The 11714-nt window shown below is 34.3% G+C and overlaps 1 protein-coding gene across 1 annotated transcript in view; it reads right to left on the reverse strand.

Moving 5' to 3' along the window:
• Window positions 1-8345, reverse strand: part of LOC131050927 (single-stranded DNA-binding protein, mitochondrial) — a 35091-nt gene extending 26746 nt beyond the window's left edge. The window contains exons 1-3 of the mRNA XM_057985249.2: window positions 8167-8345; window positions 7887-8086; window positions 4991-5217 (exon numbers count right to left, since the gene is read on the reverse strand). Coding sequence (XP_057841232.1) covers window positions 4991-5217; window positions 7887-8086; window positions 8167-8218 — 479 coding nt within the window. The 5' untranslated portion in view covers window positions 8219-8345. The remainder of the gene's footprint in view (window positions 1-4990; window positions 5218-7886; window positions 8087-8166) is intronic.
• Between the last annotated feature and the right edge of the window lie 3369 nt (window positions 8346-11714).

Here is an 11714-nt window from a genome sequence, read left to right on the forward strand (position 1 = left end):
TAAAAAATTCAGCTCAGCAACTTATGACAGGTGCAATTCAACACTCCAATCAAAAGAGCACTTAAGGTATCACAACCAACAACCTCTCACAGGTCCGGATCACTTCAACAACTAAAGCAAGAGCACTGAAATCCTCTAACAACTTCCTCTTACATGTAGCAATGCACTCCATACATGGACCTGGAAGATTTCAGTCAATGTGCTCTAATATCAAGTTAATTTTCAGATCATTGTAAGCAAATTCAACACTAAGAAAAATAATACCAACTGCAGACTGAAACTTCAACCGAAAAAGGAGGCCTAAGTATGATAACCTGCAAACACATGCTGCTAAAAATATGAACAACCACTTAAAAAACTAGTGTTTACTAAATTGAAATTGAATTACACTCAAAAAAAAAATCTTCTTCCATATTCAATATTTTTCCTACTGCTCAGTTATGGGCACATGATCTCTTTTATAGCTTAAGAGAATCTTCGGAGCTTTACACACATCCTTACACTCATCCAACTCAGTTGCAGTGCCAAATTTGGTAGGATGAGCTTTTGCAAAAAATACTAAAGCAAAAAACAAAATAAAACAAAACACAAAGCACTTTACTCTAAAAACAGAAACAGCTTATCTTCGTGTTAGAATCCCTCTAGACATACAAAAAGCTAGAAGAGTCCAGCACACAGCTAAAAACAAAGGAAAAAAGCAAAACTAGAACTAAAACTTAGAGCCATTCCGCACCCAGCTGAAGGACAGAAACACTAAAAATAAAAACTGATTTCTTGCACTCAGCGGTAGGAGACCAGCAAACAAGCAATAAATTTGAAAGCTAGCAGAATTTATCTGTGTTTAACTATTATAATCTTTTGTACTAAAATAAGTTTTAACTTTTTGATGAGTTCATATACAATTATCTTCTGTTATTAAAAAAGCTTTTTAATGAGTTCATTTGCAATTGTCCTATTATAACAGAATCCTTTTTATGCATCCATCTGCTCTTATCTGCCCTTTTTCAGCTAGACTGCCTCTTATATTGCAGTTTTCAAGTTCATAAGCTGTCCTCAGATTACATTTGTAACTCATTGATCCACAAATTTTGAAGAAGCTCTCATATTTATTAATTCTCAAATGATCTGCACTTCCCTCAATCTCAGTGATTGATTTTAAAATTTAATATAATATGGCGAATATACAATCTTAGTTCTTATGTATATTTGCAGTGTGAATTATAAGTGCTTGTTAATTGTCATGTCCCTTTTTGCTCTATCTATTTCCAGAATTATGTCCATCAGAAATCTTCTTGCCATGTTGACATTCACTTCTTTTTGCAATTAGACATAGCTTTTTTAACTGAATCAAACAATCTGCAAAATAACTAGTAGTTCTACCATATTAATCTGGGGTATTTTGCATCTAATTTCCAATATCAAACCGAACTTTCCATCAGAAATCTGAATATTTACAGACTATGGAAAGTTATCCAGTATTTGACATTTTTATTGTGTGCGAGATGCTTTAATAACCACAATGAAAGCCTAGAGATCCAACGCTTGTTGCAAATAAATCTGTGTTTTTAATAAATGTTTAGTCGTGGAAGTTATTTACTTGCAAACTATTTGAGGCAACCTCTCTATGGTTGTCATCAAACCAATAAGTTGGTTAAAATATATTATATATATCAACCAAAACACTCACAGGTTCCTCCAAACATGTGATCGGATCAATTTGGTACTACAGGAGTTAGCAGGTCCACATGATTAGGAAAAATCTAAAGAAATGGTACAATGTAATGAACGTTTTCAGACTTCATGGCGTTCAACATAATATACATTTGCTAATCTTCAAGATGTCTTTAATATTTATTCTTGTCTCTCCAGGGTATCTATTTCTATTATAATCTTACATAATTGGAGATTTCATTTAAACCATAACCAGACTATCCATTTATTTAAGAAGCGCTAAAAATTTGCTAATCTTCAAGATGTATTTAATATTTATTCTTGTCTCTCCAGGGTATCTATTTCTATTATAATCTTACATAATTGGAGATTTCATTTAAACCATAACCAGACTATCCATTTATTTAAGAAGCGCTAAAAATTTGCAAATGTAGAATGTGGGCATTTCTTGGATATCCATGGTGGAGTTCAGAGGCATATGTCAATCCACTAAGCTTAAATTTTAGTTTTTAACGAACTTCTGACATCAACTAGCAAAATTTTCAATCCATTATCAAACAAATGTGTCAACGTTAAATTTTACTAAATCACATCATAACAGCATCAAGAACAACAATAATAATTAGTACATCAGCAACAACTTACATCTATGGAGTTTAGGTCCACTGTATCTCTTATTTCATAAATCTACAAGTAGCTTACCAGTTGAACTACCTCAGGCTGTGTGAGGATCCAATACATAGTTTTCCCAAATTGTTATCTCAAGGCATACAACGCAATATCAATAAACTTTGACCACAATTGGTAAGTACAGCACTGGCCAAGCAATCCTACCGAAGCTTCTATATTTCATACTTCTCCGATAGCACTGTTTTCCCTTACCACAAATAACTGAATATTATATGAGCTTTTATGGAATGAATATGGAAACTATACCTTCTACTCAGTTTCCATGTATCTCTTTCCTGGTAAATGTACTTGCACATTTTATGTATGATACTCACTTCATACAATTGCTGCATCTACCATTTAGACAGTTGGTAATAGCCTTCTCCATTGAGTCAAACACTGAAGATGTAATAACTAATGACTTTTGAATCTTTTGCTGCTTGAAAATGGTAACAAACTTATATCATTTTACAACAATTTTTAGCACAAGTGATATAGCAAACCAAGTACTCTGTCACAACAAATTTTCTGACTAAATGTATATATGGTATATAAAAGAAAAAACTCTCTTGAACAAGAAACACAACCCTATTGACAAGGGGGGCAATCTTTGTTGAAATGGTTAGCTAGTTCAGATCATATTTTAATGTTGCCTTGTGGCAATTAAAATATTATCTTATTGTAATAAGGTTAAGCGATTTATGTTTATAGGGCTGGGCCCAAATGTAACGTATGGATTAAGCAATTTATGTTTATAGGGCTGTACCCAAATGTAACGTGTGGTTAAGCATTTCATACGGCTGAGCCCCAAACAGGAAACGTGTCACAAGTTGCAAGTTATGTAGGCCCCAAATTGGGCGCCAAAGTGCAAAGTGAAAAATGTAAAATAAAGGAAATTAGTTAAGGCCGACTTAGAAGACTTGAACATGAATCTTGTATATAAACAAGATTCATTCTACACAACAAACGTTGTTATCAAGTGCGATCAGCCTTATGCAAGAACAGTCAGCGAATCTGCATGTTAGAGAGCGAATCCATTGGACAACTTGCTGGGCAAGGTGGTGCGCTATACTTCAGTGATCTCCCTCTTCAATTGATGTCGATATTCTGCTCTCTGAAGACACACTACAGCTGCATATGCTAGGTTCAGTCTGCCCTAGATTGGCAACCAAATCAGATAAGTAATCTGATTCATGTAATCTGCTTAGTAACCAATTCTTTGTACACAACATGATGTTGTGCCTACTTGCTAAAATACATTTACAATATGGAAAAGTAAATTCTATTTATGAATCCTGATGAGAATCACAAGTTTCTAAATATCCGATACTTGTTGCAAGTGAATATTGCTAGAATATTCTTCATGGCTCAAAATTAATTGACTGAAAATTGTTCAGTAAAATATTTTTATGGATGTCAAGAAAGCAAAAAGTTATTTAAGTTAAATTAGGAACACTAACCAAGACATTTCAAAGTATTAATTGGTCATCCAAATTTGTCCTGACCATTTGAATCAACAGGCTTGGAAAACCAAAATGGTTTAAACAGCTTTCAAAAACTGTGTTTCTTTTCCTTGTGCAAATTTGGCATGTTTCAAAATGAAAGGTGGATAAAACTTTCAGTCATTATTAACTAGCATAACTATCTTTAGCAGAACATAGGTAAAGTACATCGAAAGATATCATTTTTGTTCATTATTCCACTTAAAAAATAAATTATAATTATATTATTCTATTGTAATTAATATTAAATCATTATTATATTACGATATTGTAATTAATATTAAATTATTATAAAGATATGATCATATTGTAATGTTTTAATATATTCTTGTTATTATATTTTTATATTTCCATTAAACTCTTTACAAAAGAAAAAAGCTTGTAGTACCAATTTATTATTATTTTATTTTTATATTTCTATTTAACTCTTGACAAAAGCAAAAAATCTAATAAGACCGCATTATTATGATATTATAATATCATTATATTTTTATTTTATATTCTTGTTCTTATCCTTATCCTTGAGAAAAAAGAGGATTTCATGTAGAAACACTTTCAATCCCACATAATTAATAGTATTGTTTCTAATATATTATTATTCTACAATTTTCTTATATTAAATATTTAAAACAATGTAGAAATATTTTTTTGTTTATATATGTATTTATTAAGAATATCAACATACTAATCTTGTAATAAAAATAAAATAAAATATAAAAAATAATAATAAAATGATTTTTTGTTTTTCATGCATTTAAGTGTCACAAACATGTCAAATTAAATGCTTCTAGTTTTTAATGACAGAGGTTTTGCATCCATATGTGAGTGTGATATGCCTTCGGCATAACAAAGATCAACATGACCAAGTGATAGAAAATTCGAATGAAATGATGTACTCTAAAGGACACAATTATTGATTTATGGTGCATTGATTTTATAATTTATTCACCTCAACCATAATGCCAGCACAATATCTACCTGGAGTGGATAACAAATGAACTCAATGCTAATTGGCAACACTTTGACTCCAATCAAACAATTAATTCTAAATGTTTGCTTTCCACCAACTAACATTTAACTAACAAGATAACCTACATAAGTATCACTTCACAAAAGAGGATTTCTAGATCAGAAAATCGTGAACTTACCCTTGCTTCAAGTGCTGCATCGCAACTGCTCCCAAATTCTCTGTATAAATGGAAACACGGTGCCACTGAACTGTGCCCCGATCTGCATATTCTCTTGGTGATTCACTCTCCAGAGGCCTCCTGTTATTCCGAATGCCTCCAGTTCCAACCGAAAAAACGGTAACCGCTTGACCATTTCTCAATCTCTTCTGAATTGGTACCTGCCCTACCTCCCCAAGTATGATAGCCTACATGAAAATCCCAATTTGCTTAAGCAAGGCTCAAAAATAATTTCAAATAACAGAAGCCCTGGCTTTCTTCAGTTATGATTTATGAAAAAACAGTTTATATGATGTACACACAATAGTTTTACACCTTCACCATAAAAGTTTCTTAAGACTAGGAAAGTGATTTCTCCTTCTATAACAAAAGACTTGTTCTTGCATTTTCAGATGCAAAAATTTAACTGAAAAAAATGGCCTTTATAGCATTTTTAGTTGTATGGCCCCTGGATAGTGCTGAAACTACAGGAAAAACAAAACCGCTTTCTGACCATTGCCCTGGAATAGTTTATTACTTACTTAAAATATCAATTGACCTTTGGTTTCCATCTAGTGACTGAAGCAAGCTGTCACCATGCAAAAGCTCCAAGCATAAACACTGGCTGGTGTAGAACCCTTGTGTCTAAGGGTTTGTTGAATTTGAATGCCCATAAAAAAGCTCTAAAGAATAGGAAACGGGAATCTTATAGCTCTTGGTGGATAGAATTAAAATAAGAAAGTGTGTGCCTATGTTCAAAAAAATTACATCGCATAAAATGGAGGACAGTGGGAAAGTTGAATGTAGACATTCTGTCCAGAGAGGTTGTGGTGTATAGTAGATGGGAGAATTCTAAACTGTGATCCAAGTTCAAATCCTCCTAATGCACAGAATACTGTTACACCCAGAATATATGTTGCATGCTAGGTTGTGGTATGGTAAACATGCCACCCTGACCCAAATTTAAAAAGGCTTATAAACTCGAGATTTACCTAAGTGTAAAATCATAAGGAAGTGCCTAACCTTATCCAAGATTCACCAAAGAGCCAAAAAAGAAAAAACCATAGCTATTTTACACAAGTTCATTATATGGTTAACTCAATGGAACTAATAAAATTGCAAAGGGAAACAATGATCAGCGAGCTTCCTATTGTTGGAAAGTCAAGTTGCAATCTGGGAAAAATAGAACTTGTGAAGGAGGCATTGCCCATCAGAATTTCAACAATAGATGCGAGATCCTAGGTTTGAGTCCCAATCAATCCATGATATGCAATGCTTTGAACCCTTATACACTCTAGACCTACATAAAACACATCATACAGAGATGGGGTATAGTTACATTTTTTAAGAGATGGAACAAGTTTATACATGCAGGCCAGCTAAAATTGAAAGTGACGAAAAATGATTTACAAATATAGAATGGTTGGCAAATAAATCTCTCTTACTCAAAAAATATATCAGAAATATATAAAAATTGTGAATGAAAGCAAATAACTTATTATTAGTGCATGCATCTTTTGGTCATCCTATATCATGATGTGAATTTTATATGAAAAAATTCTGAATAAATTTTTGACAATTTTCCATTTGCACAAACAGCAGGCAGCTTGAGGGAACATCTGAAGACCCTTTAACTCTTTTAAAAGGGAGCAGAGATGCAAGTAAATATCAACAAAATGAAAGATCTTAGTCTTCATTCTGCAAGAGGATAAAAAGCAAATAGAATTTATCTCTGAAGGAAAGCTACTGGAGGTAGTGCTAGAATACAAATATGGTCTGAATTTTCATAGTGAACAAATCTGCACACTTAAGCACAGTGAAAGGATTATACGAGGAGCCAGAAAACATTCTATGCACTACAAAACAGATGTAGCCATGTAGGCCTGCAAAATTGTAGGCTTGGAGAACCATTAGGATATTGTTTGGATAACTTGTTATGCCAGTAGTGCTTTATGGGTATGAGCTTTGGGGCAGCAATACCTTAGGTTGAAAATGGAGACATCTAGAAAGAACACAAAAAAGTTTAATCAGAAACAGCTTCAGTCAGCTATGAGATCTTACTGGCAGGAACATGCACCTTTCCTTAAGCGGCAGCAGCTACAATCCAACATTGGGTTATTTGAAGAGAAAGTAAGGCATGTAGAATAGAAGATGACCAAGAATAGTAGTGGGTGAATAATTGAATGGAGAAAATGACACTTTGATGAAACAAAACAACAGGTGGATGAAGAAATCGTTAGTTCGTTTACAAGAACAGCAAAATACTAATTGAAAGTATAGGAAATGTACACCTGAACTTTAAACTAACTCTATGGACAACGGAACTTGAAGGGATTAACGACACGTCCAAAATAAATCCAACCCCACATATGAACGACCATCAAGAAGCTTGCATAAAGGGAGGTATAAGATGATCATAGCCCAGAGGACAATAATATAAAACTGGTCACTAGACGAAGTCCAGCAAAAAATCGGGAGAAGAAATCATGACTGCTATCAATGAAGGGAACATTCGAAACCTAATTTCGCTTCATTGTGGATTGTTCTGCATACAGTAACCTTAGTGCCAATCTCCTCGGCACCTTGAGGGTTGATTCTATACCTGCACTATTCGGCGAGACTCACTTACCAACACCAGGAGTTTCTGATCAAAAGTAGCAAAAGAAGGTATTTCACTGCAGGGACGGAAAATTTGATTCTCCTACTGGCATTTCGCTGCTTGTGGACGTTAGTTATAAACTCTTTTTCAATTGGCAGAATCTAGTTTCTAAGAAAAAATATGAAAAAACAGCCAATTGAAGCGTGGTGGGAGGAGTGCAGGGGTGAAGGAACCATAAACAGTCAAATCACCCTGACAGGCTTCGGTGGAAAAAAGTACCCTATACAAACTCCCATTGAAGTTATGTTGAACCGCTCTTTCGTTGAATTTGGAGCCGCCATTACTATTTACATCATTGTTCTGTGTTGTGTTCTTTGGTTCTTGGGCAATATCATCTTCAGAGTCTTTGTCAGAAAGCTCGTAAGTAGCAAAACCCCTCCAGCAACAACCACCACCTGCATTTGCTCTGCCGGATAAACCTACATGTGCAGCTTTTCTCCAAATCAATTATGCCTCCCCATGAATAAATACTGAGCTGAAAAAACGAGGAAAAGTTTACCTGCTACGCGAGATAATGAGCGCGAAAGTTTCAGCAATGATGAGGAAGCCATGCCTGTAGTCACAGTTTCTTGACCTTCTGTAATTTCAAAACCCTACATAAATCCTGCCAGTAAAATCTGTATTTATATTTTGATAATTGTTCTGTAAGCTCAAAACCTTTATAAACTCTTAATTATCTTTCAAATTGCTTTGCAAATATTGTTGGATTGTTATTTATTTATATATTTTATTATTATTTTTATATGGTAAAATTATTAAATCTCTACTTCCCTTTTAAGTATGATGGATAAAAAAGAATTCTAAATCTATTCTTTTGTTTTAAAAACTAGCTTATATATTTAATAATATATATAGAATAAGTCTAGAGAAATCTTTCTAGAGAAGCCTATTTTTTAATCAATTGTTCATATTAAAGTGCAATAGCCACGCGAAAAGGATATATCTTGGCTTATTCTATATATTATTACATAAATAAATATATATAAGCTAGAAGTAGTCACCGTGAGAATTGGAAAATATTAAATAAATTAATATATATTAATAATTTATTATATTATGATTATGATCCCTAAGAATAACTTGTGACAAATTTGCAGAAGTGGGATGAATCTTTCTTATGAGATCAAGTCCCCATTGAGGAAAAGGCCATGGAGATATAACAGGTTGAAGCTCTTGCGTCAGCGTGTGAATCAAGTCTCCATGTATCTGACACTTGACACATTTCTTTGCAAAATTATAGGCATCTTGCTCCAATGTAGGCCAATAGTATCTAGCTCTCATGATTTTCTTTGTCAGTTTTGGACCACAAGAATGGGCTTTTCATATAACATTGCGTACCTCATTTAAAGTCATTTGTGCCTCTTCTGAATCAAAACATCTAAGGAGGGTTTGGTCTAGGGATCGACGATAAAGAGTGTCATCAATGATAACGTATCTAGAAGTTTGGCGAATGAAGGATTGATGTTGGTTATTGGATAGGTTTGGTGGTAAAATTTGGGCATGTAGGTAATTGTAAATATCTTGGTACCTGGGAGAATTGGGACCAACAATTTCACACATGAGCTCAAACTGGGGAACTTCAAATACAAATAGGTACCAGAAGTTGTTCCACTAAAAAATCACATTTCTCAACATTTTGTGGCATATCAAGCAGTGATGCAATTGTCACCATGGCATCAACTGGTTTGTTTTGCACTTGTGGTACTTGGTCGAATTTGATTGTATCAAATTCAGACTTGAAAAAGTCAACCAATTTCTTGAAAGGAACAAGCTTTTCATCTTTAGTATCATAGTCATCATTCACTTGGTGGATGACTAGCTAGGAATCACCATACACTTGAAGGTTCTTGATCTTCCACTGCACTGCAATTCTAAGTTTTGTGATCAAAGCTTCATACTTTGCAATGTTATTGGTGCATTGAAAAGTCATTCTATATGACTTAGCAATTGCATCCCCTTGTTGTATGATAAATAAAATTATTATCTTGTGTGTGAACCATCAAAGTAGAGCTTCCACTCGATGGAGGCTATAACCATAAACACTAACTCATATGGAAAGTCAAATAACAAAGGATGATCATCTGGAATTTGAGCATATGCAAGTTGATCAACTATGAATTGCCCTTTTATTGCTTTTTGATCTACATATTCAATGTCAAATTCTCTCAGGATCATCACCCATTTAGCTAATCATCCCATGAGAGTTGCTTTGTTAAGGAGGTATTTCAGGGGATACATCTTTGCTATTAGCAATGTCTTATGATTCATCATATAGTGTCTAAGATTTTGGGAGATGAAGACAACTGCCAGACATGCATGTTCAATGGGAGTATAGTGCAACTCATAGCCCACAAGCGTTTGGCTGATATAATATATTGCTCTCTCTTTTCCTTCTTCATTGTGTTGTGCTAAGTGAGCTCCTAGTGTTGTTGTTGTTGCAAAAATGTATAAAATGAATGGCTTGCCTTCAATAGGAGGCATCAGGACTAGTGGAGATAATATAGTCCTCAGGCAATTGAAACGCTTGCTAACATTGATCATTCCATCTAAAGGTTGCACCCTTGTGAAACAAATATTGAAAAGGGTGGCATTCGTTAGCAAATGGTGTAATAAATCTCCAAATAGACTGTAGTTTGGGCCTAAAGACTTCTCAACTGTGTTAAATTAGAGGGTGGAGGCATGTCCATTATGGCTTTCACCTTTGTTGGGTCCACTTCAGAGCCTTACCAGGATACAATGTAGCCTAAGAGTTTTCCTGATACTACCCCAAAGACACATTTCTTAGGATTTAGACGAACCTTGTATTCCTCCATTCTAGTGAAGATCATATCTAACATGCCTAGATGACTATCTTTGGTAAGTGACTTGCATAGTAAGTCATCTATTGAAAGATACATTTCTTAGGATTTAGACAAACCTTGTATTCCTCCATTCTAATGAAGATCATATCTAATATGCCTTAGTGGGATACAATGTAGCCTAAGAGTTTTCCTGATACTACCCCAAAGATACATTTCTTAGGATTTAGACGAACCTTGTATTCCTCCATTCTAGTGAAGATCATATCTAATATGCCTAGATGACTATCTCTATTAAGTGACTTGCATAGTAAGTCATCTACATAGTCTTCCATGAGTGTATGCATAAAATCATGAAAAATGGTTGTCATTTCTCTTTGATAAGTGGCTCTGATGTTTTTAAGACCGAAGGGCATCACATTCCAATAGTTGTTCCCCTAGCACACGTGAAAGTTGTTTTGTGTTGAGCTTCAGGGGCTATTCTAATATGATAACATCTCATAACCAGTTGTCAAATCTACAACGATGTTAATGTTGGGCAATGAAAAATCATCTTTGAGACATGCCTTGTTGAGATCCTCGAAGTCAGTGCATATCCTTATGCCCCCACTAGACTTGGTAATTGGGACTAAATTAGAAATCCATTCTGCATAGTCAATAGGTCTAATAAAACCCACGTCTAACTGTTTCTTCAATTCAACTTTGACTATCAATGCAATTTGAGGTTGCATTTTCCTTAACTTTTGTTTGACTTGCTTGACACCCGACTGTAATGGTAAGTGATGAAGGACCAATTCAAGATCAAGTCCTAGCATGTCATCATAAGACCATGCAAAAAAAAATTGCCTTTCCAAGATTTTTTTTTTATAAATTCAGCTTTTTCTTATGTTGACAAAGAGGTTGCGAAGTGAATGATCTTAGGGTTGTCAGTCGTACCCAGATTAATTTCCTGTCATTTCCACTAGTAATGGAGACTTCTCCTAATCTTTGATGGGGGTATGTCTAGTCTTCCATCTTTGGGCGCCTTAGAGAGGTTTTCACCCTCGAATACATCTTTTATTTTTATTTTTTGATGGTCTAGAGGTGCCATACGATTTTCACCAAGAGACCTATTATTTTCTCTTTTTCTTTGTTTTATGTTTATGACTAGAAGACGGAATTGATTCCCCAAAATATGTTGTTGCATCTAGATCAATAGTGAATCCTAATTTATGATCACCCAATAGTATGCCTTCCCAAAGATCTAAGA

This window comes from Cryptomeria japonica, chromosome 2 (genome assembly GCF_030272615.1).
Source record: "Cryptomeria japonica chromosome 2, Sugi_1.0, whole genome shotgun sequence".
Taxonomy (NCBI): Eukaryota; Viridiplantae; Streptophyta; class Pinopsida; order Cupressales; family Cupressaceae; genus Cryptomeria; species Cryptomeria japonica.